Source organism: Hemiscyllium ocellatum, chromosome 22, assembly GCF_020745735.1.
Source record: "Hemiscyllium ocellatum isolate sHemOce1 chromosome 22, sHemOce1.pat.X.cur, whole genome shotgun sequence".
Lineage (NCBI taxonomy): Eukaryota > Metazoa > Chordata > Chondrichthyes > Orectolobiformes > Hemiscylliidae > Hemiscyllium > Hemiscyllium ocellatum.
In genome coordinates, this window is record NC_083422.1 from 37276130 (window position 1) to 37302141 (window position 26012).

At 41.3% G+C, this 26012-nt stretch overlaps 1 protein-coding gene across 1 annotated transcript in view; it reads right to left on the reverse strand.

Annotated features, from left to right (window-relative positions):
* The window catches only part of LOC132826481 (G protein-coupled receptor kinase 5-like), a 222639-nt gene that overhangs the window by 136747 nt on the left and 59880 nt on the right, over window positions 1-26012 (reverse strand). Inside the window, exon 2 of the mRNA XM_060842439.1 lies at window positions 18294-18389. Within this exon, the coding sequence (XP_060698422.1) occupies window positions 18294-18389 (96 nt within the window). The remainder of the gene's footprint in view (window positions 1-18293; window positions 18390-26012) is intronic.

Here is a 26012-nt window from a genome sequence, read left to right on the forward strand (position 1 = left end):
TTACACTGGAGAATAGGTCCACAGACATGGGGCAGCATGAGCCAATCTTCTCTAGACATTGGATGTCAGTGCTCATTTGACTGAGTTGCAGCTAACCCAATCTAGGAAAGACTGACTTGCAATTGATGACCTTGGGACATCCCAAAGTGCTTTACAGCTAATGATCTACACTGAAGTCAAATCACTGTTGTAAAGCAAGGAATTGGCATAGCAAGTTATTGTAAGCAGTGTGATAGCAGCCAGATGATTGGTCTTAATTATATTGATTGAGAGATAAATATTGATCAATACACCAAAGATAATTTCTCTACTCTTCTTTGAAATTGTGCCATGAGAGCTTTTATATCGACCATAGGCAGCAGAGACGGCGTCAGTTTAATAATGCACGAGAAAGGTGCATTAAAGTTAGTACAATCGTATATCCTAAGGACTTCAGTTTCATTCTGCAACCTAAGGAATACAAATCGAAATAGAAGAGACAACAATATAGTTTTTGCATGAACATTGTAAAATACATTGATATTTTAGTTTGCAATTATTCAAACTGGGAATAAAGTGCTGTGGCATTGTATTCCCTTGATTCTTTAGCATTTTGAGTTTCACAAAGTAACCACCAACTCCATTTGGATAACTTAGAGGTTGAACCAGACAATATGCAAACTCAAATAAGATGAGCATTCAATCTTAGAGCCACATCATCATTCAGACTATTTCCAACTTTAACAGTGCCTGCCCCAATCCCTGCTTCACCTCTTCAACTACTGAAACCTTACCTTTGTTACCTTTAGATTTGATTCTTCAAATTCACTCCAGACTCTACCCTCTTTGAAACCAAACACATCCAAAACTTTGCTGCCTGTGTCCTAACTTAAATCAAAGTATTGTTCACTCAGCCCATGTGCTTACTGGCATATTCAGGCTCCCAGTTAAACAATAACTTGCAATTTAAAATTCCCAACCTTGTTTAAAGCCTTCCTTGTCTTCCTCCCTACAACTGAGGAATGTACAACTTCCAGGATGTTGATAGTGGGAAATTCAATTACAATAATGCTGCTGAACGATAAGAGGCAATGTTCAGATTCCCTCATTTAGGATATAGTTTTGTCTGATACTTGTGTGGCACAAATATTACTTGTCATTTGTCAGCTCTACCATACCTATTACCGAGGTCTCGCTCCTCTCAATCTTCTATTCTCTCAAGACAACAATTTCAACTTCTCTTATACAGTCAAAGGGGTGTACAGCATGGAAACAGACCCTTTGGTTCAACTTGTCAATGCTGACCAGGCATCCTAAACTAATCTAGACCCATTTGCCAGCACTTGGTCCATATCCCTCCAACCACTTCCTATTCATATACCCATTCAGGTGCCTTTTAAATGCTGTACTTGTACCAGCCTCCTCTGGCAACTCAATCTATACACGCACCACTCTCTACATGAAAAAGGTGCCCCTTAGATCCCTTTGAAATCTTTCCCCTCTCACCTTAAACCTATGCCTTCTAGTTCTGGACTCCCCCACTTCAAGGAAAAGACTTGTCTATTTACCCTACCCATGCCCTTCATGATTTTATAAATCTCTATAAAGTTACCCCTCAGTCTCCAATGCTTCAGGGAAAACAGCCTATTCAGCCTCTCTCTACAGCTCAAACCTTCCAACCCTGGCAACATCCTCTTAAATCTTTTCTGAACCCTTTCAAGTTTCACAAAATCCTTCTGGTAGGAGGGAGACAAGAATTGCATGCAATTTTCCAAAAGTGGCCTCACCAATGTCCTGTACAGCTGCAACATGACCTCCCAACTCCTATACTCAATGCTCTGACCAATAAAGGAAAGCATACCAAATGCTTTCTTCACTACCCTACCTACCTGCGATTCCACTTTCAAGGAACTTTGAACCTTCGCTTCAAGGCCTCTTTGTTCAACAACATTCCTGAGGACCTTACCAATAAGTCCTACTCTGATTTGCCTTTCCAAAACGCAGCATCGTGCATTTATCTAAATTAAACTCTATCTGCCATTCCTCAATCCATTGGTGCTTTGATCAAGATTCCGTTGTACTGAGGCAACCTCCTTTGCTGTCCACTACACTTCCAATTTTGGTATCATCTACAAACTTACCTATCCATGCAACTGAATGCTCGCATTTGTAGAACTATTTGTGTAAGTATCTGCAGTCTGGTGGCTTCACATCTTTCCAAAAGTGTGACGCCGAGAACGGGAAGCACTACTCCAGTTGAAATCAATCAGTATTTTATACCAGGTTGTACTCTATGTCTTTAGGTATAATCCCCAAAATCTCAAAAACCTTACTGCCACTTGTACAATCTTTCATCATTTCAATGATTTACATACATATACCCTGCTACTTCCTGCCACTGCATTCACTGTGGAATTGGAGTCTTCATTTTATATAGTTTTCTCCTGACTCCTTCTACAGAAATGTCTCACTTTGCTGAATTAAATTTCATTTGCCACATCTGTCCATTGCAGCAATCTGTCTATGCCCTCTTGAAATGTAACACTATATCTTAGATTACAATACTTACAAGTTTTGGCCCATCAGATTCTGAGATTGTGTTCCGTACATCCAAGTCTAGATCATTAATAAAAATTTAGTGGTCTTATTACTAAACAGTGGACAGCCAGAAGCATGGCACTCATCCACAGACTCCATCAACAAACACAGGCCTGGACCCAAGATACCAGCCACTACAACAAACAACCAGAACCGGAAACAGCAGGAAAAGGAACCAAATAAATTCCAGGACACACTGTACTACGACACTTCACAGGAGGCTCATCCACTTTACTAATACCTTCCACCCAGACCTCAAATTTACCTGGACCATTTCAGACTCCTCCCTCCCCTTCCTAGACCTCTCCATTTCTATCTTGGACGACCGACTCAACACAGACGTTTACTATAAACCGACTGATTCCCACAGCTACCTAGACTACACTTCCTCCCACCCTATCCCCTGTAAAAACGCCATCCCATGTTCCCAATTCCTTCGCCTTCACCGCATCTGCTCCCAGGAAGACCAATTCCAATACCGAACAACCCAGATGCCTCCTTCTTCAAAGACTGCAATTTCCCCTCAGACGTGGTTGATGATGCTCTCCACCGCATCTCCTCCACTTCTCGCTCCTCTGCCCTTGAACCCCGCCCCTCCAATCGCCACCAGGACAGAACCCCACTGGTCCTCGTCTACCACCCCACCAACCTCCAGATACATCGTATCATCCGTCGTCATTTCCGCCACCTCCAAATAGACCCCACCACCAAGGATATATTTCCCTCCCCACCCCTATCAGCATTCCGGAAAGACCACTCCCTCCGCGACTCCCTCGTCAGATCCACACCCCCCACCAACCCAATCTCCACTCCCGGCACCTTCCCCTGCAACCGCAGGAAATGCAAAACTTGCACCGACACCTCACCCCTCACTTCCCTCCAAGGCCCCAAGGGATCCTTCCATATCCGCCACAAATTCACCTGCACCTCCACACACATCATTTACTGCACCCGATGTGGTCTCCTATACATTGGGGAGACAGGCCGCCTACTTGCGGAAGGTTTCAGAGAACACCTCTGGGACACCCACACCAACCAACCCAACCACCCCGTGGCTGAACACTTTAGCTTCCCCTCCCACTCCGCCAAGGACATGCAGGTCCATGGACTCCTCCATCGCCAGACCATGGCAACACGACACCTGGAGGAAGAGCGCCTCATCTTCCGCCTAGGAACCCTCCAACCACAAGGGATGAACGCAGATTTCTCCAGCTTTCTCATTTCCCCTTCCCCCACCTTTTCTCAGTCCCAACCCTCAGACTCAGCACCGCCTTCTTGACCTGCAATCTTCTTCCCGACCTCTCCACCCCTTCTCTGGCCTATCACCCTCACCTTAACCACCTATCGTATCCCCAACGCCCCTCCCCCAAGTCCCTCCTCCCTACCTTTTATCTTAGCCTGCTTGGCACACACTCCTCATTCCTGAAGAAGGGCTTATGCCCGAAACGTCGATTTTCCTGCTCCTTGGATGCTGCCTGACCTGCTGCTCTTTTCCAGCAACACATCTTTAAGCTCCAAAGCACCATACAAGGGACAAAAAGCCTGCAAATCAACTTCCCAGTTCGTCCTACGCCCCCACAATTATGGTCTTATTACTATTCCCAGAAAACTCCATCACCCATCTTTCTCCAGTCTGAGAAACAAACATTCATCAAGATTCCAATGCAGGATGGGGCTGGGGTACGAGGAATCATGGTGAATTTTGAGGTTTACAGAATATAAGGAGAATATTGGGAGTGGGCTGCTGTCTCCAAGAACTAAGGTATATCTTCTAATCACTCGGTTTCTGTACCGCATCCCTCCTGCATGTACTGTTAATCACAGCCCTTCCCTGCTCACATCTCTCAGAAAAATACTAGCAGGAACGAGATTCAGATCTTAGATGCTGGAAACAGGACATAAATGCATTTCCCTATTGAAACACGAAAATTAAGGCTCATTATTCACAATATACAACTTACCTGCACATTGAACTTACAAAAGTGGTCACACGGTTCAGTGTGTGTAAAATGCTGAGATATCTGGTTGTCATGAAAAGCAATATGCTAAACACAAATATTTCTTTTACTTTTTCAAATTTCATCTATAATACAAAACATCATTTCTCCATATTAATATAAAAACAAACAAATGCACAAATTTTCAATGCTCACCCAATTGTCATCATACTAAAATGGACTTCTATTAAATGTCTGTGCTACATTAGCAACAGGTTTAAACTGGGAATCTGGATACCATATATTTAAGTATGTTCATAAATGATACACAATTGCAGTCATTCACTTGAACTACTTAGCAAATTTACCAGGCTACCTGTACATAACTTTTTTTTTCTGGTAAAGTGATGTGTGTCAGAAGGCCATGTCCAAATATTTTCTAAGTATTCCTTTTTAAAATCCCAGTGCTTCCCATGCGCTGGTGTGCCTGACAGCTTGGTGGAGACAGCATTCGTCCACCTCAATGTACAGCAGGTCTAGGCATCTTGATGGATGAAAAGCTGCTACCGATTGACTGAACCTGCAGATTACAGGAATTGCTTTTAATGCGCTGCACAATGGCTATTCCAGACATCTTGTGTTACATAACAATCTACGCAGAGAAACCAGCACTGTACTGCTTTCCACTTTGCTAGACATTCCCTGATGACATGCTCAAACCAGGTTATTAGCTCATTTAATTCTGTATAATGAGTATTGTTGTCTATTATGGAAGCGTGCTGAAAAGTGAAGCTCATCACGAGGGTCAAAGCTGCTTCCAGCCAGTCAAACAGAAGTTTCTTTGCATGACTGCTTCTCTGGTTATCAGCTGGTAAACACAGAACATTATCTTATTAGAAAATTACACTGTTTTTGAAAATGACTTACAAAATTGTTTGAATAAAATATGTAAGTGGACTCACCTGTGGCAGGTGAATCTCAAAAAAAACTGAAATGTCACACATACAAAATGACTGGCATATGTAATGAGTGAACAAATTAAGCCAAAATAATAAAAGCATGTCGTTTTAAAAATTACTAGGGAGAGAAACTGACTGTACTGTGCCCCAGAGAGACCAGAAAATAGGCAACTAAATAATCCTTCAAGAGATGTATGGAATATGGGATATACAGAAGTGATTAATTCGAACAATGGCTTTCTGCCAAAGTATGCAGTAAAAAGATACTGGGCTACACTACTGTAAAAACAAATTCAGAACCAATCACCACCAAGTTCTTCACACAAATAATAATCAACATTTGGAATGAAAATTTTATACAGCAGTGGAAGTGAAAACTCTGGAATGAGTTTTTTTAAAAAAATGAATGTTATCAGAAAAGGATTGCAGCTTCTTTCTGGTTGAATGAAAATAGATGCGACAAATGGTCGCCCATTCTCATGCGTATCATAATGTTATGATGTGCATTCATTGTATTTAGTAGTTTAACCAAGGACAATTCTTTCTTAGAATCCACTGTGCATATACTGAAGTGTGTACTGATTAAAATATTTTCACTAATGGATGTAAGATCCAGATATGTATATTCTACTCCTAATGTAGGAAGGGTGTACATACAGATATTCATAATGTAAATGTGAAACAGCTTTTAGTATAAGGTGGGTATTAATCCTTTATTTCTCAATCTGATGAACAGTGACTGAGCCACTGTCAATACATCCTAAAACATCAACCATGGTGTATTGAATTATGCTGCTACATTCACTTTTTGCATTACATAAGAGCTCTTTAAGCTAATTACTGTTTTACCAGTAATATTAAATCTTATAACATGGCTAACGTTTCTCAAGGTTGCCAAATGCACATAAATGGAGGAGTAAACCTGTCCAGTAATTATGTTATTCAAGTCCATCAAAATATCTTCAACGCTAATACTGTTTATGGTAGTCACTTGTCTGTAATCTGTACAGATTTTGCTATTTCTTTAAACATACACCACAATTATATTCACAGTCACTGCAAATCAAATCTTAATTCAAATCTTCATAGCATTCTGCAGCACAAAGAACAATTTTGCAAATGGAGCCAAAAAGACTTCCTATGCTGTTTAATTAAACGATCACAATTCAATCAAATGAGATTTCACTTGTGTATCAGACCTGTCAGTAAAACATATACACATTCCAAAAAAAATCACCTCAAATACATTATGCCATGTAAAATGGAATGCAGCTGTGTAAATGTTGCTGTAAATATTTGAGTCATTTACAAGTCAAGGTGCAGTCCTGAAACTTTAGATTCAGTTAACAGACGAGTTATTAAGTTGGAGACCAGTGTAACCACAATTTTCTTGGTGAGATGAAGATATAGCGTTCTGTGTCTAGAAACAAACATACAGACAGAGCACTGATAGAGGACAGCAGTGATCTAAAAAGAAAATAAGTATTTAAAACACTTAAATGATCTATATTCCCACTTTGGAGCAGATCAATTGCTTTTTTTTTTAATATTTTAAGTTTATTTGATCTACTGCAGTTCCAGAGAAGATGGAAATCAGCATTGGGAGACAATTATATTAAACCAACCGATCAGAATCAACTTATATCATTTGCACAGATTGGAACAAATGCATTTAGAACATGAATAAGAGTAACGCAGAATGATGGAACTTCTTGACTTAGTCATTTTTTAAACTGTATGTTCGCATTAAATTTTCAGTGTGAATTCTGGCATACATTGGCATCACAGTGCAATTCTACACTCTGGCCACTGGATGGCTTTTCAGTAGTTTTCTCCACCAAACCTATGACAACTTTTCTCACCTCTCTTTTTTTGCATTCTCACTGTTACTAAAATCAACCGAATCCGATTTCATCTTCATCCACTTTTCTCACAAATGCTTCAGGTTGCTAATCCTGGTCTCTCTTGCGATGGCCACTTGGTTACCTTTCCAAGCTGCGTGCTCCATCATTATTCTATCCTTTCAAATTCCTCCTTTCCGTTCTGCACCAATCCATCCTGGGTAGCATGCTTTGCCACAGCCTATTGTCACCCTCCTCTTTGTTAAGTTCCCACTATGACACTCCTTTGTTGATGGTCACCAGTGGTCCCCATCAAGACAGCCCATCACTCTATGGCAATATGAATACTCCCTTCTTCTTAACAGAATTTTTTTTTATTTCAAAAATATACTTTATTCGTAAATATAATCATAAAATAGTTTGATGGTCTGTACATTTGGTCATGCCATACATATGTCAACATTTACATACACAGATCAGAAATTATCATTGGTATTTACAGGTCTGTGCATTTCTCACTCATATGACCATATATTTGGCTGAGGTGTCAGCAGCGCCCAAACGACTGCATGGGCCTCCTGTTCTCCTTTAGGCAGGCAGATGTTAAACGGTGGTCTTTCCCCACTGCGCCTTGGCGGCAGCTGCCCCAAGCTTCAGCGCGAGCCTCAACACGTAGTCCTGGACCTTGGAATGTGCCAGTCTGCAACACTCAGTCGGGGTCAACTCCTTCAGCTGGAAGATCAACAGACCACCCAGAGAGCATCCTTCACCGAGTTGATGATCCTCCAGGCACAGTTGATGTTCGTCTCAGTGTGCGTCCCGGGGAAGGCCGTAGAGCACGGAGTCCCGTGTCACGGCACTGCTCGGGACGAACCTCGACAAACACCACTGCATTCCTCTCCAGACTTCCTCTGCATAGGCACATTCCAGAAGGAGGTGTAACAGAAACTTACTTTAAATCACAGCTTCTGCTCCTTCTCACAGGTCTTCCTTACTTAACATTTGCTACTGCTATTCATTGCACACACCATTTAGGTGGTGTGACTGGCAAGCTTAGGAGTAAGGGAAGGATTCGTAAGGTAAATGGGGGTAGGAGGCAGAACTCACAGTGGCATTATTTTCAAAGCAGATGTCTTCGTGATTGTCCCACTTCCTCCTCCTGGGAATAATGTTATTCAGAAATTATACACTTGACAAGGAGGCCCAAACTACATGCTGGATGTGCTGCTGTGTTGTCACCAGCAAAGACGGTCAAACCACTGCAGCTGTTGGCCAGCCAGCTAAAATATGGACTGTGCTGGTTTACATTGAGCTGGAAAAAATTGTATTTAGCTATAATGGGTATAGAAGAATAATAGGCACAGGATGATCCACCATGGTCGAGAATGGGTGACAGCAGCATAGGGGAACAGATCAGACGACAAATGGTAGTTAGCAGGTCTGCCTGTTGCAAAATCAACATCAGATGCTTTTGACACAAGTGAAGTTTAAAATGTAGTTATGCTTAAAGTTTTATCTGATCACTCACTTTGCACAATTCTAATTTCATTCGATGTATGCATCCATAAAATACAGGAGCAGAATTAGGCCAGTCTAATAAGTCTATTCTGCCATCCAATCAAGGCCAACATGTCTCTCAACTCCATTCTCCTGCCTGATCCCTGTAATCTTTGATCTCTTTACTAATCTAGAACCTCTCTAGGTTTTAAATACACTCAATCTCATGGGCTCCGCAGACACCTGCAGCAATGAATTCCATAGATTCATCACCCTCTGGCTGAAGAAATTCCTCTTCATCTCAGCACACTCAGTCTGTGTCCTTGAATGCTACTCCTTCCTACTATCGGAAACATCTTGTTCCCATCCACTCTCAATCTAAGCCTCTCACTATTTGATAAGTTTCAATGAGATCCCTCTTGTACTTTTAAATCCCATCAAGGAAAGACCCAGAGCCCTTGACTGCTCTGCGTAGGACAACACCATCATTAAGATCATTCTTGTAAACCTGCATTGGACACCCTCTAACACCAGCATATTCTTCCATAGATATGGGGTCCAAAACTGCTCACAAATATTCCAAATTCTCATTATTTTCCAACCCATTAGTGAATTCTGCAACTGTATCATGACAGAAAATTTACTGTTCCCATTTAACAAAGCTTTAACATACTTTGTACAACTTCCCCAATACTGACACAATCATTCAATAATTTACCATTTCGCGCTGCATAAAAATGTCACGCAAAAATTGTGACAACAGGAAGAAAGGTTTGTGGACAGGAAGTGTATGCAATATGCAAGGCTTTGCACAGTGCATGTGTACAAAATGTATTATTAATTACAAATGACTTTTGACATTTAATTGAACGCAGATTGATTTACTGGAGTTGAAGCAGCCTTTTCCAAATGATGACCTGACTGCCACTCTGCTATCTCAGATAGCAATATTCTAAAATATATGTTTTCTACTAAACAACTACAAGTTATATTACTAACATTATGTTTCTCTTTCTTCAACAGTAAACTTTGCTAAACATTGTGGAAGTTGTGGTCGAACTCAAAGCTTAAAGTAGAAAGCACATGATAAGGCTTCTGAAAAACCCTACTGGACATGTTGACTTGCCTAGCAGCTAACTTAATGTAGTAATTGCCAGAACAATTGGTCTTAGGAAAATGATTTAGGAAGAAATAACAAGTAAGATTTACCTTGGAGTAAGCAAAGAGTTGCAACTCAACAATAATTTTCAACAGGTATAGTACAGCTTAATTAAACAAATAGTAGAAAGGTCAGCCTGGACAATATATGATTACAACTCAGAGCTCATTCTATAATTTCATCATCTTACTTGTGTGAGCACACATGGACCAAAGAAAACACTACATTTTCAGGTCTTTTAACCTTAAACTTCTAGTTGTCACAGACTCAGATATACAGCATGGAAACAGACCCTTCGGTCCAACTCATCCATGCCAACCAGATATCTTAACCTAATCTAATCCCATTTGCCAACACATGGTCTATATTCCTCTAAACCCTTCGTATTCACATACCCATTCAAGTGCCTTGTAAATGATGTAATTGTACCAGCCTCCACCACTTCCTCTGGCGACTCATTCCATATAAGCACCACTCTTTGGGTGAAAAGGTTGCTCTAGTTCGCTTTTATATCTTTCCTCTCTCATCCTGAACCTATGCCCTCTACTTCTGGACTCCCCCACCCCAGGGTAAAGACCTCATCTGTTTATCCTATCCATACCCCTCATGATTTTATAAACCTCTATAAGGTCACCCCTCAGCCTCTGACACTCCAGGGAAAACAGCCCTAGCCTATTCAACCTCTCCCTATAGCTCAAATCTTCCAACCCTGGCCACATCCTTATAAATTTTTTCTGGACCCTTTCAAGTTTCACAACATCCTCCCGATAGAAAGGAGACCAGAACCTCATGCAATATCCCAGAAGTGGCCTAACCAATGTCCTGTATAGCCTCCCAACTCCTGTACTCAATGCTCTGACCAATAAAGGAAAGCACAGCAAATGCCTTCATCACTATCCTATCTACCTGCAACCTTACTTTCAAGGAACTATGAACCAGCACTCTAATGTGTCTTTGCTCAGTCTGACACTTGTGTTGAGGATTCAAGCGTGACTCCAAGAATTGTTGCAAATAATCCATGCTGATACTTTAGTACAGAGAAGTAAAGGAAAATGTAAAGTTACCATACTTCCTGAAAACCTCAGAGCTGATCTCGCATTAGTGAGAGATGACTGATGCTGAGTTTAACCTGAGGGTTACCACACCTCAGGTGAGGGTCAAGGTTGAGAAAGGAAAACTTCAATGATTTCCCCAGTCAATACAGGAACTGAACACATGCTGTTGGCATCAAACCAGTCATCTAGCCAAATGAGCTAACCAACTCACTTAAAGGGAAGTGCTGTAGAAGTGCTGCCTTTTGACTAAATGGCCAAACCAAGGGGCTACCCATTGCAGTAAGTAACTGAAGATCGACCGGAAAATCTCAGTGACTCTCTCTCCCTTTCGTTAATGCAGTTAATGAGTTGCTTTGACTGCCAGCCTTGTGGGTTGGGAGCCCTACTTGGCTTCAAACACTGCCTCAGCAAATATTGCCTTTATAAGATGCAAAACATTACAGGAAACTATGTGAAACACTGATTGCATAATCAATGCTGCATTCCTGCTGACTTGTTCAGGTTATAGCAAAGTCTTTGTCACCTGCTAAGGTTGCGAATGGAAGCAGATAGAGCTGGCCAATACTGCTGGGCTGCCATGCCAGTTTTTTTGCATCCAATTCCATATTTGCTGAGGCAGTGTTTGAAGCCAAATAGGACTCCCAACCCACAAGGCTGGCAGTCAAAGCAGCTCATTAACTGCATTAACGAAAGGGAGAGAAAGCCACTGGGATTCTCAGCTACTTACTGCAACGGGTAGCCAGTTTAATTGCTGGAGGGGCACCGGGGAGTCATGACTCAAACTCCAATCAGGTCTAAGGCCTGTCTTCCTGGCATAGCACAGGAAAGGTTGTCCTACAAAGCGCAATCCTCACAACAATGGTGGCCTGGTTGCTTCTTCTATTGGCTTTGAAAAAAGGGTCAGAATGAACCTTCATGTTGATATATCAATTCATTCTAAGCTTTTACTGCAGTTCACAGCTTCTCTTAAATTGAAAAGCCTTGTGATTGGTTATCTAGTTTTGTCGGCTTATCTGGAGACCCATTTAGGTAGGGAAATGTCTCCATAACAACTGGCTGATGGGGAGGGGTCTCCTTGTGAAACTCCCAGGGGTGGATTCAATTATGGCTCATACGAACATGACAAAGCAGGAACAGACCATTCAGACCACAAGTCTGCTCTTTCATACAACAGGACAAGGCTGATCTGACAAGTCCACTGCCCAGATATCCTCTCACCCCTTGCTTATCAAGAATCTGTCTACCTCTGCTTCAACAAGGTTCAAGGACTGCTCCCAATGTGTTTTTGGAGATTAATTTTGTTTTCTCTCTTAAATGGGTGACCTCTTACCATTAAACCCTTTGCTTGATTTCTTCCAGAAGTGGAGACATCCTTTCCACCGTCACCTTGTCAAGACCCCTCAAGATCTTGTATGTTTCAATCGGATTACATTCTGCTCTTTGAAATTCCAAGATTCTTGATTACAAAGGGAATGAAAGATTATCAGGGATATGCAGGAATGTTGAGCTGAGGTTAAAATTAGATCAGCCATGACTTTACTGAATAGAGACTCAATGGGCTGGGTGATCTATACTGGTTCCTTGCTCGTGTGTTCATACATAACAGTTATAGGTCTAGTCAATCTTACTGTTCCTTACAGGACTCTGTTCATTCCAGACAGAAGTCTCAAATTTTCTTTGAATGACTTCATTTACATCCCTCCTGAAATAGAGACACGAGAAAGGCACCTGCTTCTCACACCCAAAGTGAAAATTCAGCCTAGAAATCCTTGCTCCTATAGTGAAATTGCAAAATGCTGTTTCCAAAATCAAAGTGATGTCCATAAATATATGAATGTGCTTACTTTATGCGCAAAGTTATACAGTGTATTAGCTGTGCATCTCCTCTTCCAAGGCAAACACTTATTTGATTTACAACATATATTTATAAAGTCTAAGTGCAGAATCAAGCCCCAAGGTCTGCAGACAGTTCAAGCAATAAATGACAATACCAAGCAATTTAACCAAACAGTCCATCATGGTTAGTACTCTGCAAAATAACTTTTGCACTATAGCTCCAACAGCCTACAATTAACTTGAACCTTACAGCCGAGTAATAATGACTGAAGTGCAGACTACAATGACTAAATCAGCAGCCTACTAACCAGTCTAGTCAACACAAAAGGAATTATTCCAGACAAGTCCTTTTTCCCTCTGATGAATTAAACTATAATTAGCACTGATAAATGCAGCATGCCCTGAGTGTAATGGAACAGTTTTCTCCCTTTGAATTAGTAGGGTAACACCAGGAAAAAGAGACAAAGCATTTCTATTCGCTGAACTAGAAGCAATGGTTCCACCTTTAAGATGTCCAGGACAGTGTACTTTTATGTGTATTTAGTAAGCACAGTGAACAAGGCATCCACTTTGGATATTACCCTCATGCTGGCTTTTCTCAAGTACAGATGCGAATATACTAGCATATACAGAAACACTTGTGCAAAGGCACAAGAAAACAAGCGCTCATGAATGTTTTCAGGATGAAATAAGCTATTTTTAAATCTAAGAAATATATCTAAGAAATTCTGGCTTTTTATTACAGGTTTCTTAAAAAATTTTGCACAGCAAAGTACTATAACGTGAATTTGCATTTATTCTCAGAAAAAGTCCAAAAATTTCACTTATAATGAATTATGCAAAAGCTGAGGGAAAAAGACACAGATTGGAGAACAAACCCTCAATATGAGAGATGGAAGGTTTTCAGTCCAAAGATTGAGCTGCTTAAGGAATACACTGAGTAGATATATTGTAAAATATATATCAAGTGTTCAACAGTCACCTAATTCATTTAATGATACAGTCTTCTTTTGACCTTCATTGACAGACAGTCTTACAGATGTACAGCACAGAAACAGACCTGTTGGTCCAACTCATCTATGCCAACCAGATATCCTAACCTAATCTAGCCCCATTTGTTAGCACTTGGCCCATATCCTTCTAAACCCCTCCTATTCATGAGTACAGAGGAACCCTGATTGTCCGAATACCAATTATCTGAAAATCAGATTACCCAAAGGAGATTAGATTACATTAGATTAGATTAGATTACTTACAGTGTGGAAACAGGCCCTTCAGCCCAACAAGTCCACACCAACCCGCCGAAGCGCAACCCACCCATACCCCTATATTTACCCCCTACCTAATACTATGGGCAATTTAGCATGGCCAATTCACCTGACCCGCACATCTTTGGACTGTGGGAGGAAACCGGAGCACCCGGAGGAAACCCACGCAGACACGGGGAGAACGTGCAAACTCCACACAGTCACTCGCCTGAGGCAGGAATTGAACTCGGGTCTCTGGCGCTGTGAGGCAGCAGTGCTAACCACTGTGCCACCGTGCCGCCCACACGGTCCCGATAGAACTATTACATCAAAGACTTGTTTCCAACATTAATCACTGTAAACAAAAGACACAATCAAACAGGCACCGTCTCCCACCCCCTCTCTCCCCGACACTTTCCCTGCAGTTCGACAGAGGGGTGTACTCCAAACCCCCCTGCCCCCAGGTAATCTCTCCAACATTGTCCTTTAAAGGACAAACATGGAACCTGTCAAAAGGTTGCAGTAAAAGCGTGTGTGTGTGTGTGTGTGTGTGTCTGTGTATTTGGAAATTTAACCCCACAAAGACAGCTGCTGCAGTCTTGTTGGTGTCCAGTCCAGCTGCCCCGGAGAGGGGCCGGGGGTTTACGGGGTTTTGGGGTGAGGGTGCGGTGTTGGACGGGTTTGGGAGCAGAGGGGTGGGGAGGCGGTGTTGGCGGGGGAGTGGGACGGGAGTGTAAGGGGTGTGGAGGCAGGGGGATGGAGAGGAGGGCAGGAGGGATGCCATGTTGGATGGGTTTGGGGGCCGTGATGGATGGGGTTGGCGGGGCAGTGGGGTGGTGTTGGACAGGATTGGGGCAGGGGGTGGCATTGGACTGTGTTGGGGGCAGGGTTAGACATGGTGGGGGGTGTGGAGGGGCAGGTTTGGATGGGGTGGGGCCAGGGGTATGGTGTTGAACAGGATTGGGGGTGGGGGGTTGCGTTTGGACAGGGTGGGGACACGATTTGCCAAGCATAAAGCCACGTTGCTTATCCCTAATCAGTCTTTGCCTTCCCAAACACATGTAAATCCTGTCCCTCAGGATTCCCTCCAACAACTTGCCCACCACCGATGTCAGGCTCATTGGTCTATAGTTCCCTGGCTTTTGCTTACCACCTTTCTTAAATAATGACACCACGTTAGCCAACCTCCAGTCGTCTGGCAATTCAACCACGATTGTCGATGATAAAAATATCATAGCAAGGAGCCTAGTAATCACTTCTGATGCTCAACAATCTGACATGTTGATGATTCAACATATTTTCTGTAAAAGTTCTGGCAACCAATTGTAGATCGGGGAATGAATCTATAAACTATACTTAATTTGCGATAAAAACCCAAGTTAGCTAATAGCAATGTTAAGAATAGAAGATAAAGTAAGTCCCCAGTTATACTCTCACCTGAATATGATCTAGCAGTTGTTTGCTGTGTCAAATACCATTCATGAGAACTGGATTCATTTTCAAAGAAACAGCAACAAATAAAGTCAGAGAGATGAAACAGACTCTTCAGTTCAACTCATCCATACTGACCAGATATCCTCAATTAATCTAATCCCATTTGCCAGCACTGGGCCCACATCCCTCTAAATCCTTCCTATTCATATACCCATTCAATGCATTTTAAATCGTATAACTGTACCAGCCTCCAACCTTCCTCTGGCAGCTCATTCCATACACGCACCCCTTTGTGTGAAAAAGTTGCCTGTTGGGTCCGCTCTAAATTTTTACCTTCTCACCCCAAGTCTATGCCCTCTAGTTCTTGACTCCCCCATCCAGGGCAAAAGTTCTTGTCTATTTTCTTGTCTACCAGCAATTTTACTCGTCACTGTCAAAGTTTTAAAAGTGCGATGTTTTATAATAGAACCATTTTCCTAAATTCAAGAGAATCCCATTCAAATTTAATGTAAATCTGGTTTATAATTACACAATTTTAAAATGGTAGGTGCACAAGGTGGAATTCTGTTTAATTTATTTTAATTTTATCATGTTCCTACATAGGAGAAAAAATATACAAGAGTTTTACAGAAATCAGCCAAAATATTTATTATTAATACAGATCAACTGGAATGCCACAAGCCAAAATGGAATCAGACATGTCCAGCATCAACAGACCCATCCCCTCTTACCTGTATCTCTCGACTGACAGAGACTAGGGTTACACCAATTAGCCAAATCCCACATTGCACTCCCAGTTATGCTAAACCTCAGCTTTGTCCTCACAACTGTGTGAAATTGCAGATTCTCCATGCCCAGTGGTGTCAGTGCAATAGGACCCCTATGCAGCCAAAGGCACAACCCTCCAATTTCGATAATGTGAAACAACAGGATACCTGAAGCCTGGTTCTGCCAAATTCCAAGAATATTCAAAATTACTTTCAAATACATTGGACTGCTCCCAAGCGCAACTACTCCAGTCCTATTAATTAGCAGACACCTACCTCCCAGTGTGTATAAAGCAGTTCACTGTCTATTCTCAGATTTATACAAGGTAATAGGATAAAAAGGTAGAGAAAAATCTGTATAAGTAAATTTTATAGAATTACAAATAGTTGCAAAACCCAATCTCCAGACATATTTGAAATAATTATTTTTTTAAAAAATGAAATTTGACTTATTCTGTCTTGTGACTTTGGTATCCTCCAATATAAGCTATTGGTGTATAATAGCCAAGGAGTAGTGTCACTGGAGATCCACTAGTGTAAATAACAGACATAGGGACCAAAACAAAATCAATGTTCAAAATCTAATGGAAGCAAAGACTTGGCTATATATTACATTGTATCTATCAATTGTCTATTAAAGTGCAGTGCAGTCCCAGAGATTCTTTTGATGTCTATTTATAGAACATAGAACAATACAGCACAGAACAGGCCCTTCGTCCCTCGATGTTGCGCCAACCTGTGAACTATTCTCAGCTCACCCCCCCTACACTATCCCAATATCATTCATGTGCTTATCTAAAGATTGTTTAAATCTCCCTAATGTGGCTGGGTTGACTACATTGGCAGGCAGGGCATTCCACGCTCTTACCACTCTCTGTGTAAAGAACCGGCCTCTGACATCTGCCTTAAATCTATCACCCCTCAATGCCCTCTCGTACAAGCTGACGTCATCATCCTAGGAAAAGGTCTTTCACTGTCTACCCTATCTAATCCTCTGATCATCTTCTATGTCTCTATCAAATCCCCCCTTAGCCGCCTTCTTTCCAATGAGAACAGACCGAAGTGTCTCAGCCTTTCCTCATAAGACCTTCCCTCCAGACCAGGCAACATCCTGGTAAATCTCCTCTGCACCTTTTCCAATGTTTCCACATCCTTCCTGTAATGGGGCGACCAGAACTGTACACAATATTCCAAGTGTCGCCGCACCAGCGTTTTGTATAGCTGCAGCATGATATTGCAGTCCGGGAACTCAATCCCTCTACAAATGAAACCTAACACACCATATGCCTCCTTAACAGCATTATCCACCTGGGTGGCAACTTTCAGGGACCTATGCACATGGACTCCAAGATCCCTCTGCACATCCACACTATCAAGAATTTTTCCACTGACCCAGTACTCTGCCTTCCTGTTATTCTTCCCGAAGTGCATCACCTCACATTTAGCTGCATTGAACTCCATTTGCCACTCTCAGCCCAATTCTGCAGTTTATAAAGTCTAGTTTCCCAATTTGTACTGTTAAGCTTTTTTCACACAATATAGGGACTGGGTCTGTTTCTCATATGCAGATGGGTCTGAACCACTTTGCCTAAATTCACAGTACAAAAATGTGGCCCCTTGCCCCTGTTTCTCACAAGGGAGCTTCACCACGTGTAAATAGAACCATTTAACTGCATTTGCATGATGTAAATCTGGAAACAGTATTGGTGAGCATGCTTTTGCTAGGGAAAAGTGGAATGTCTAAACCCAAATTAAAAGGACTTAAATTACACTTGACCGAATTAGACTAACATATGAATATCTTACTCCATTTTGACAGAGCAGCTAATAGACTAACAATTAAAAACCTGTTCCATTCTTTGCTTGCTTGAAGAGGAAAGGTTTCCTGTCAGTTTGTGTTTTCACCAAAACTGCTTGTGCATGATAAACGTTCAACTGTAGCTTTTTGCACAAATAAGGCAAAGGTTTATGATACGTTACTCACCTATTGATTTCCTTTGATCTTCACATTGGCTCACATGAGGAAACCTCAATATTTCTTTCCACTTTTTACTTTTACCCTTGCGCTTTCCGCCGCCACCTACACAAAAGAGAAAGATTTTGAGACACAAACACAAAACAAAGGAGCTTAGTCATTTTTAAACAAAGTTACTTTCAAAAATTGTGAGCTTCTTTCCATTATCCTTGTAGATCTCTCTATGCAGCAACACTATTTTTCTAAATACTTGCACAGAGTGACTTGGCTGTTAGTTTCTCCTTCGTTCCTGGCTAAATTAAGACCAATGTATGTTCTATCACTTTAGCAACGAACAACTAGTCACTCCTAAAATTTCTACAATTCAAAATATTAACTGAGAAAACTTGTTGAACTTCATGCAGTGACTCTTGAGTAGGAGTACAGAAAAAAAAATCAAGGCTGACATTCTTGTGCCAGTATTAAGGGATATGTCTTTTAGTATAAAATGTCTTTTAGATGAGATGCTAAACCGACACTCTAGTTGCCTGCTTGAGTAAATGTAAAAGATTCCATGACACTACTTTGTGAAGGATTAGAGAAACTTCCTCTGGGTGTCTTGACCAAAACTGATTCCACAACGAACTTGAGAAAAGAATAAATTACTGGTCATTATCACACTGCTGCTTATAGGTGTTATTGCAAATCCTATATGACAATTGAGGTTACATTTCAAATGTGTTCATTGGCTGCAAAGCACTTTGGGATGGCTGGTGGTTGTGCAAAGTATTATATAAATGCAAGGATATTTTTTAATGGCCACACACCTTCTTTTTGGTAATGGAGCTCAGTTTTTCTACAGTAAGGTCCCAGATAAGAGATTAGCATACAAAATTAAAGCAAATGGGATTGACGTTCGTGTATTGACACGGACAGAGAACTGATAGGCAGACAGGAAAGGGAATAGAAATGAAAAGGTGAAGATTAATGTAATATTTTAAAGTTTGCAGATGACACAAAGCTGGGTGAGAGGGTGAACTGTGAGGAGGATGCAGAGATTCAGTGCAGTTTGGACAAGTTGAATGAGTGTGCAAATGCATGGCAAATAAAGTATAAAGTAGATAAATGTAAGGCTATCCACTTTGGCAGCAAAAATAGGAAGGCAGATTGTTATCAGAATGATGATAGATTGGTAAATTGGGAGGTTCAAGGGGAAGGGGCACCTGGGTATCCTTGTATACCAGTCACTGAAAGCAAGCGTGGAGGTATGGCAGGCAGTGAAGGCCAACAGCGAAAAAGAGAAAATGCTGGAAAATCTCAGCAGGTCTGGCAGCATCTGTAAGGCGAGAAAAGAGCTGACATTTCGAGTCTAACTGAACCTTTGTCAAAGCTATTAGGCAGATAAGTTGGCATTCATAGCAAGCAAATTCAAATATGAGAGCAGGGATGTTTTTCTGCAATTGTGCAGGGCCCTGGTGAGACCACAACTGAGGATGGTTGTTCTGGCAATGCAGAGAGTAAAACAAAGGTTTACTAGTCTGATTCCTGGGACAGCAGGACTGACAGAGACTGGATCAGTTAGAATTATTTCCACTGGGGTTTAGAAGAATGAGTGGAGATCTCATAGAAACCTATAAAATTATAAAAGGAGGCAGAGTAAACACAGGAAGTGTTTGCAACAGCTGGAAATCTTGATCACCAGCTATGATTATATTGAATGGCAGAGCAAACTCAAGCACCCGAGTTGCCTTTGCATAGAATCACAACACTGCAGAGAGGGGCCATTTGGCCCATTGGGTTTTCCCCACTCCTCCAAACAGCGTCCCAACCAAATCACTACCCTATTCCCATAACCTCATATTAGCTATGCACCCTGGACACTACGGACAATTTAGCGCGGCCAATTCACCTAACCTGCACATCTTTGAACTGCACACAGCACTAAGTTGAAACCCATGCAGACACCGGGAGAACATGCAAACTCCACACAGTCACCCAAGGCTAGAATCAAACCCAGATCCCTGGCATTGAGAAGCATTCCTTCTCCTACTTTCTATGTTTCTAAATTATTGGAACAATTTACTGAATCAAGCTAACCTTTGTATTGTTGAAGACAGACTTTTTTTGAGGATTCTCATGTCACACTCATCAGGTGGCCATACTTCTACCAGAATCCATTTAGCAATCAGCATTCACTTCTCATACAGTATAAAACATTGCTCTTCTTTGTATTAGCATTCTTGCAAATGTTCGGATGTGTGTGCTTATAAAGCTTTGGCCAAGTCTATAGTTCTTCAACAAATACTCAAAATTCTTTACAGCCAAATGACAAGAAATTAGCCTTTGCTGAGATCACAACTTTTTGATGTGCTAAAGAGCACCATTCCTTACTGCAGATGAGGAAATAGGAACTGGGAAATTAGGTTAACTGATAGAAGAGTAGAGTTGTAGTAGCAGACATTTGCAGAGGTATTTTATACCACTTGGCAAACATACATTTCAGTGAGAAGGAAAGACTCTAGAGAGGCAGGATACGTTGTGATAAAAAGGAAGTACTGGAAAAACTCAGCAGGTCTGGCATCATCATGGAGACAGAAACAGAGTTAACATCTCGAGTCCAAAATGACTTCTTCAGAGGTGTTTCTGAACTGGTCTGTTGAGTTTGTCCAGCATTTCCTCTGTTTGTTTCAATCTGCAGAATTTTGTTTTAAAATTGCACTCTTTGTAGCTAACTGAGGAACTTAAAGCTAAAAATCACACAACACCAGGTTATAGTCCAACAGGTTTAGTTGGAAGCACACTAGCTTTCGGAGCGTCACTCCCCACCTGATGGAAGGAGTGTCGCTCCGAAAGCTAGTGTGCTTCCAATTAAACCTGTTGGACTACAACCTGACGTTGTGGGATTTTTAACTTTGTACACCCCAGTCCAACACCAGCATCCCCAAATCATGAGGAATTTAGAGACTGTCAAATTGAACAAGGCAGCAGGTAATCCCATAAAGACAGGTGAGAGGACTTTCTTTTTTATAGTATGTCCAAGATATAAACAAGGAAAGAGAAATTAGAATTGGAGAGGAAAACCAGCTGAAGATAAAAACAGCAAGAGTTGTAACAGACATTTAGAAAGAAAAATGATAATTAAAGTGAGTGCTCATCTTCTAGACAAAGTGTCAGGGAATTAACAAAGGAAAATATGGGAATAGCAGATAAGCTGACCAGACATTTTGCACCTGTCTCCATATAATAACATTATGAAAGGTATATGGGAAACCTCAATACATTCAGGCTGAGTTAACATGGGCTTGTGAAAGGCTTATTGTGTTTAATTGGTTTATTACAGTCCTTTGAGGACTAAAGGAGAACCTGTGAACATGTCATATTTGGATTTCCATAAAGGTGGCAAGGTGTCACATCAAACCTTACTCTACAAATAAGAGTTCATGGTATGGGGGGTAACATTGCAGCATGGGTAAAATATTTGTGAGCTAATAAAAACAGGAGATGGATAAAATAGGTTGTGAGAGTAGTGGAGTGCCTCGGGAGTTGGTGCTGGGCCCATTACTGTTTGTTATCTATATCAATGATTTGGATGAGAATGTACAAGGCATGATGAATAAGTTTGCAGATGACACTAAAATAGGCAGTATCGTAGACAGACAGGAAGGTTATCAGAAATTGCAGCAGGACATTGAGCAGCTGGGGAAGTGGGCCAAGAAATGGCAAATGGAGTTTAATATAGGGTAAGTGTGAGGTCTCGCATTTTGGAAAGTCAAATCACAATAGGAGTTTCATGGTGAATGGTGGGGCCTTAAGGAATGTACTGGAACAGAGGGATCTTGGAATTCAGGTTCACGGTTCTCTGAAAGTAGAGTCACAGGTAGACAGAGCAATGAAGGTGGCTTTTGGCACACTGGCTTTCATCAGTCGGGGTAGTGATTATACAAATTGTGAAGTTATGTTGCAGCTGTACAGGACATTGGTAAGGCCGCACTTGGAGTATTAAGTTCAGTTTTGGTCACCTTGCTTTGGAAGGAAATTATTAAACTGCAAAGAGGGCAGAAGAAATTTACATGGATGCTGCCTGGACTCAACGGTTTGTGTTATAGGGAGAGATTGGACAAGTGAGGAGTTTTTTTGCTTTACAGCATAGGAGACTGAGGGGGGGGGATCTTATAGAAATATGTAAGATTATGAGGCGCAAGAAGCGGGTGAGCATACTCTGTCTTTTTCTTAGGATTGGGGAATCGAGGACTAGAGGGCATTAGTTTAAGGTTAGAGAGGAAAGAACAAAAGGGAACCCTGGACAACTTTTTTTTAAAACACAGAGGTGGTACACATATGGAATGAGCTATCAGCGGAAGTGGTTGAGATAGGTACATCAACAACATTTAAAAGGCATTTAGACAAATATTTGGATAGGAAAGGTTTTGAAGGATATGGGCCAAGTGCACGGAAATAGGGTTAGCATGGACGGACATGTTGGTCAGTATGGATCAGTTTGGACCAAAGGGCCTATCTCTGTGCTGTAGGACTCTGAGTCAAAGGGGAATGGAATACAGATGCAAGGAAGTTTTGCTACAGTTGTGTGAGGAATTGGTGTGACCACATTTACAGCACTCTGTACAGTCTGGTCTCATCTTTTACAAGATATAATTGTATTTGGAGCAGTTTAGAACATGTTCACTCAACTGCTCTCGAGATGAAGGGGCTATCTGAAGAGAAAATGTTTGACAGATTGAGTCTCCATCCATTGGCTTTTCAATGAATAGAAAGAGATCTACTGAAACAAATAAGTGCTCAAGGGCACTTTTAGGGTGGATGCTGAAAATATGTTTTCTTTTGTGGGAGAGACAAGACCTAGAGAACACTGTTTACAAGTAAATGGTCTCCATTTAAGATAAAAATTAGGAGACTTTTTTGTGGAAGCTTGTGGATTTGTGCAAGTTACTTCCCCAGTGAGAGAGACAGGAATTCTGAACATATTTAAGGCTGAGTTACATTGAGTCCCTTGTCATTCAAGAATCTAAGGGTATTAGGGTTAAGTTTTAAACTGGAGTCGAGGCCACAATCAGATCAATTATAACCTTACCGAATAGTCGAGCTGACTGAGGGGTCAAATGAACCATTCCTCCTCTTAATTCACTCTTAACTCATGGCTTCATTAATTTTCTTCAGCTACTTCACAAGAATTGCAAACATGCTTTGTTTTTAATTTGACAGGAAAATATATCTATACAAATACAATCATCATCCATCCTGGTATAAGAATCCCTACAATAAAACTTGTATTATTCAATGAAATGCAGCATCTCTCATCAGTCAGCAGTCACTTCCAACAGTTATCAGACGACCATGCTGAAAAATCCTTTAGGCAGAATGAAGAATTTAGCTCCCCAGATGGCTCGCAGTTTCTCCATTGAAAAAAAACTGGAAAGCTTCCAAGTCTAATGTCTATACAAAGAGTTAGTTAACATTAACAAAAACAGAAGTTGCTGAAAGAGCTCAGCAGGTCTGGCAGCATGTGTGAAGATAAATCAACGTCAATGCTTTGGGTCCAGTTCTGAGGAAGGATGACCGGAACAGAAATGTTAACTTTGATTCCTCTTCACACATGCTGCCAGACATGCTGAGCTTTTCCAGGAACTTGTTTGTGCTTCTGATTTACAGTGTTCGCAGTTCTTTTGGTTCTTACTTAGTTAAGCTAATAAAGTGTTCTAATTGGCTTCACTGTTCCTGTATCAGTCATGAAATTTAGCTAGAGCTCCTGCTCCAGTGACCTACACAGAGAAATGATGGGGGTAGTTACTGATTCAAGATGGGAATGGAAAAAAAGTTTGCACGTGAAAGCATATCCCAGGAATGAATCGATACAGTAGTCAACAGAGGGAAGATGAAGTGAAGAAATCATTAGCTAATGTTTTATATTCACATCTTCAATTTTTATATCATATTAATCACATTTATCTAAAATGAAGTCATTTACAGTAATATAACTGGAGTTCAAGAAATTCAGAAACATAGCTCATAATTACTACATTAAAACATTCCACTTTCAAATACAGTGCAAATGGTAAAATGATATCGGTTTACCATTGCAGAAGGATGGAGTTGTCTTTTTTTTAAATATACATCTTTGCTCTATTTCAAGTGATGAATTTGATGGTTTTTTAAAAAATACATTTGACCATCCATACTTAAATACCAATACATCCAGCATTTAATGTGGAAACCCTAACTGTCAGTCAGCAGTCATCTTGCTGCCAAGTTTTCATATTCACAATTTGCTGCTTTCCCTCCTTTGCTGGAGTCAGGATTAACTTGTTCTGCACCTATGCTTTTCAAAAATCTAATAGATCATCTATGAATAGTATATAGCCCTTCACGTCTTTTCAGAATATTAAATACAATTATAGATAAATCCATTGGTAAATTCTGCATGAAAATTAGCTGATTTGTTTTCTTGACATTTACCTGGTTTGCTTCGCCACACTCCCTGCCTTCTTCTGTTTAGTTCTGCCAAGTACTTGTACCCGTGTTGATGAAAAGTCACCACCAAGACAATTATCCAACCACATTTCTCATTGGCTGCTGATATATACATCCAGCATGTTGTTGTGCGTTTCAGAATGGTACCAGTATTCATTTTCTTAATGGTTCAGTTTCTTTTGATTTCTACAAGTCAATAAGTTGACATTAACAGTTCTGCTGCACTTCCTTTGGCAGGTAGAAAGTGAGAAAGTTGATATTTGGACATCCTTTCAGGCCTTTGCTGCAGTATTAATGATTGGCATTCAGGTGTGTTACAACCCTGACCAGAACACCAAATGCATTTTATGATTGACTTGGGACCAATCATGGTTTTCAGAGGGGAGACTGTTAAAGTACCTGAATTATACTTCAAATATAACTCTTAGAGGTGGCTTTTGTAATGTAACAGCAATGGCCCTACCTCTGGGCCAGAAACACTGTGTTGAAGTCCTACTGGCCACAGAGGTGAGTCACATATCTGAAAGCATTGGTTAAAACATTTGTTTGACCCTCATCAGCATATCCTCCTCTCGGATGTTCAAAGAGCTTAAAGGCTGTTACACAAAGGAGAAATGTTTGAAAACAGAATGCTGGGTGACCAACCATCCTGTATTTGACAGGATTGTCCCACAATTTCCCAAGATGCCTTTGCCCTGGATTACTCCCAGCAGTGCCTGGGAAACTACTCAAACTCCTCCTGCTCTGCCTGAGCATCTTTGGTGTCTGTGCATGTGCATTATGCTGCTGCCTGTGTGCAGTATAGTCAGAAAGTGGGAGACTGGTCTGCAGGGACTGATACTTTTTTGGCAGGAAAATGGTTGCCAACTACTGATTGGCACCAGGCCTTCAATGCCTCCTATTCTGATTCAAGTTGAGGGGATCAGGCTGATGGCATTCAGACTCACGTCAGTGGGGTGCGGGATAGAGTGGGTGCAGCAAAGCTAGGGAGGAATGGGGTGATGGAGAAAGAGGCTCTGCTGTTCAAGTGGCTGCAGGAAGAAGGGTTTCTGCATTTGCCTGCAGCCAGGAGAGGGGAGCGAGACAGAAGTGTGCCTGTGTAGTAGAAAGCAGTTTTGAGGGAGCAACGTGAACAGTGTTTGACTGTAAGGGCAATATTTCATCTGCGACATGTTACATCGGCCAGTTTTGTCTCCAAGCAACTCTTTTCGACATTCCTAATCCTATGCACAATGTCCAGCCACGGAGATGGCAGCATCAGAT